The 3539-nt window shown below is 50.6% G+C and overlaps 1 protein-coding gene across 1 annotated transcript; it reads right to left on the reverse strand.

The window, feature by feature from the left end:
• Nucleotides 1-1070: 1070 nt before the first annotated feature.
• LOC125507197 (cytochrome P450 89A2-like) lies at nucleotides 1071-2486 on the reverse strand. Its single transcript, XM_048671854.1, has 2 exons — nucleotides 2440-2486; nucleotides 1071-2280 (listed from the first exon to the last, which is right to left on the reverse strand). The coding sequence occupies exons 1-2, from the start codon at nucleotides 2484-2486 to the stop codon at nucleotides 1071-1073; spliced, it is 1257 nt and encodes a 418-aa protein (XP_048527811.1).
• Nucleotides 2487-3539: the final 1053 nt, after the last annotated feature.

The following is a 3539-nucleotide window of genomic DNA, read 5'->3' on the forward strand; positions in this document are numbered from 1 at the left end:
TCTAAAATAAAGTGTGCTTTAATAAAAACCATCTACAGCCTATCCATTATTTTATTGCCAATAAGGCCAAGACACAGCGCAAATCATTTAACCACCAGCCTGAATAGAACGTTGATTTTTGAAGACATCTCGAAATCTAATTTGAGGATAATCATGAAAAGCTTCTTCCGTTTGAGCTCATGTACGAATTCGTTAAGACATAAAGCCCTTTCTAAAATAAATCGCCGTTTAATAAAAGGTGTCTACGACCTATCCACTATTTTAACGGCAATGAGGCCAAGACGCAGCCCAAATCATTTAACCATCAGTTTAAACATAACCTTGTTGAGAGCAATAGGCCGGAATTGGGAGATTTTGTCGGCTCTGGGATCTTAGGAATAAGTGCAAGAATTGCAAAATTGTTGCACTTAATAACAATATTCCTTAAAGCGAAACCATTTACGATGCTAGCCACCATCGGAGCCAGCTCTAGCAACGCTTAAAGAAAGCAACCAGGAACCATCTGGTCTAGCTAGGTGTCGTGTCTGTTTTCATGGCTGCAAGGGCTACGTCAGTTTCTTGCCCGAGAAGCTTAGCATGATAGCAGAGCTATTGAATATAAAACATTTAAAGTTCATGTATATAGTTGATATTTTTAAAGTTTGAAGGAGAAAAACTTGTTTTTGAAAGTTGATTTAGGATCGACACATATCAACAGTGGCGGAGCTTGGGCTAAAATCATGGGAGGGCACTAGCTGGAGAGGCAAACTCAGTCATTATAGGTTGAGCTGTGTGTGTGGGGGTGGGGGGGGGGGACCAGATTGGCCCCATGAAGCTCCGCCACTTCATATCAAGTAGCTATCCAAAGTACACATTATTAATAACTTTTGGTTGTTTTTTGCTTATTATTAAGAACTTTATATAGGACTTATTAATCAAGTGACATGACATGTAATAAAGGAACTGAATTTTTTTATTAGATGAATCTCAATGTAAAATCTCACGAGTACAACATCTATCTAGACATAATCAAGTCTCAGTCCACTAAGATTTAGCAAGACTGAACTTAATAATTCAAGAACCGACAACCATCAAATGCGTGGCGTAACACACGCAGAAAGTGGCCTTTTCATCACCTTGAAGAACCCGTCCAGCTCCATCATGTCGATGCCACCGCGGCCGCGATCCTCCGCCGAAGGCGCCCACTCGAACTCGCGCACCATGGCGGCCAGGAAGCACTTGATGTGCAGCATCCCCATGCTCATGCCCGGGCAGTGCCTGTGTGCCGCGCCGAACGGCATCATCCTGATCTCCTTGAGGCCAGGCGACGGCCCGACGCCCTCCGCCTCGCCTCCGGCCAGGAACCGTTCCGGCCGGAACTCGTCAGGGTCCGTCCATGCCTTCCTGTCCCTTCCAATGTCGCCCAAGTTAAACTGCACCCTCAGGCCGTTGGCCGGCACGGGCGACTGCGCGCTTGGAACCACCTTGGCGCCCTCGCCGTGGGCGCCACGCAGAGCGAACGGCACCGGCGGGTGCATGCGTAGGCACTCGAGCACCACGGCGTGCAGGTACGGCATGCCACGGAGGCTTTTGCTGGATAGCACGGCCTCGCCGTCGATCTCGCGGCGTAGCTTGCTCTGGACCTCCGGTTGGTCGATGAGGTGGGCGAGGGCCCACTCGACGCAGGCGACCACCGACCCGGTGCCGGTGCCGAGGAACTCGGAGACTAGGACCACCAGCTCGTCGTCTCGGAGCGCACGCCGGACGTCGTCGGCGGCGTCGCTCGGAATGCCGAGACCGAGAAGCGAGTCCACGTAGGAATGGAAGATGTCGTCGCCACTGCGAAACGATCTAGATTTATGCTTCCTCCGTGCCTCGATGAGAGGGAGGTACAGCTCGGTCTGCCTGCCGATGAAGCCTACGAGGCGGCGGAGCTGCCTCCGGTACACGAGCCTGGCGAGCCACGTGCCGTCGAACACGGCGCTTATCTCGCCGACGGTGAGGACGAGCTCCTGCATCACGCGCTCCATGGCGCGCACGTGGGGCCCCTCGACGCCGTCGCCGAAGCACAGGCGCGCGACCAGCCCGAACACGGCGGCGTTGACCGGCCCGCGGACGGCCACCTCGCCCAGCTGGGCCCGGGCGGACACGTCGGCGAGGAGGGCCCGGGTGGCCTCCCGCTGCATCGGGGCGAGGGAGGCGAGGCGCGAGGGGTGGAGCACGTCGGCGGTGAGGTTGCACCTGAGCGCGCGCCAGTGCGGGCCGTAGCTCGCCGTCGTTATGGTCTCGTTCCGTTCGCCGCGGAGCCCGGTGGACATGACCACGGGGAAGATCCCAGCCGGGCGGTTCAAGAAGGAGTCGGCGTTGTCGTTGAGCGCGCGGTGGGCGATGGCGGCGTCGCGGATCTGGTGGAGGGCCGCCTGAGCTCGAGCACGGCGGATGCTTCGCTGGAGGGCCACGGCTAGGAGGCACAAGAGAACGGCAGCAAGGAGAGTGAAGAACTCCATTGATTGATTGCCGTCGTCGTTGCACTGAGTGAACTACATGTGTGTGCATGTCCCTCTAATATAGACGATCGTCTTTTGATGCAGATACCGCGTCGATGAAAATAACTTCATGATCGACCATGATGGTTCTACGTAGCTTTGGTAGAAAATTAACGTAACCATGCATTCACCTAATACTTCGTCATTAGTTTATCACAGCGAAATGTTCCACATGATGTAATGATGAGGTGTATATATATACTTCCGTCCCATAATGTAATGTAAGGTGTTTTTTTACACTACACTATCAAAAAATGTCTTACATTATAAAACGGGGAGAGTATTATTTTATTTTTGGGATGGTGTGGTGTATATTTTTCTTTTCTTTTGTTTGCACTTTATAGTTGGGAGCAGGTATGAACACGTTGATGCATGGCTTGCAGAGTGCTGAAAGGTTTCGTGGAAGCGTTCCTGCTCCCTCGAGGGGAGCCGCGTCTCATATATATTGATGTGGGCAGTAGCCTTGGCTTAGAGTACAAGAGAAGTTTACAGGAAATCGAGTAGAACAAGGAATAGGAAGGGAGTTTGAGATTACTACAGGATACAGATATTCTCTAACACCCTCCCTTAATCTCAACTATTCTAAATTAAGATTACTCTTGAACTCCTCAAATGGTCTTGCTGATAATGCCTTTGTAAAACCGTCTGCTACTTGATCTTTGGAGGGAATAAACCGTATCTCAAGTTTCTTTGCTGCAACTCTTTCTCGCACAAAGTGAAAGTCAATTTCTATGTGCTTTGTTCTTGCATGAAACACTGGATTTGCAGATAAATATGTTGCTCTCAAGTTATCACACCATAAACATGAGATACGATTCTTCTTGATTCCCAACTCCTCAAGAAGTGACTCAATCCAAATGATTTCAGTAGTTGCATTCGCCAAGGACTTGTATTCAGCTTCTGTGCTTGACCGTGACACAGTGGCTTGCTTTCTAGCACTCCAAGAAACAATATTAGACCCAAAGAATACTGCAAAACCTCCAGTTGATCTTCTATCATCACTGCATCCTGCCC

The sequence above is a fragment of the Triticum urartu genome, chromosome 5 (assembly GCF_003073215.2).
Source record: "Triticum urartu cultivar G1812 chromosome 5, Tu2.1, whole genome shotgun sequence".
Classification (NCBI taxonomy): domain Eukaryota; kingdom Viridiplantae; phylum Streptophyta; class Magnoliopsida; order Poales; family Poaceae; genus Triticum; species Triticum urartu.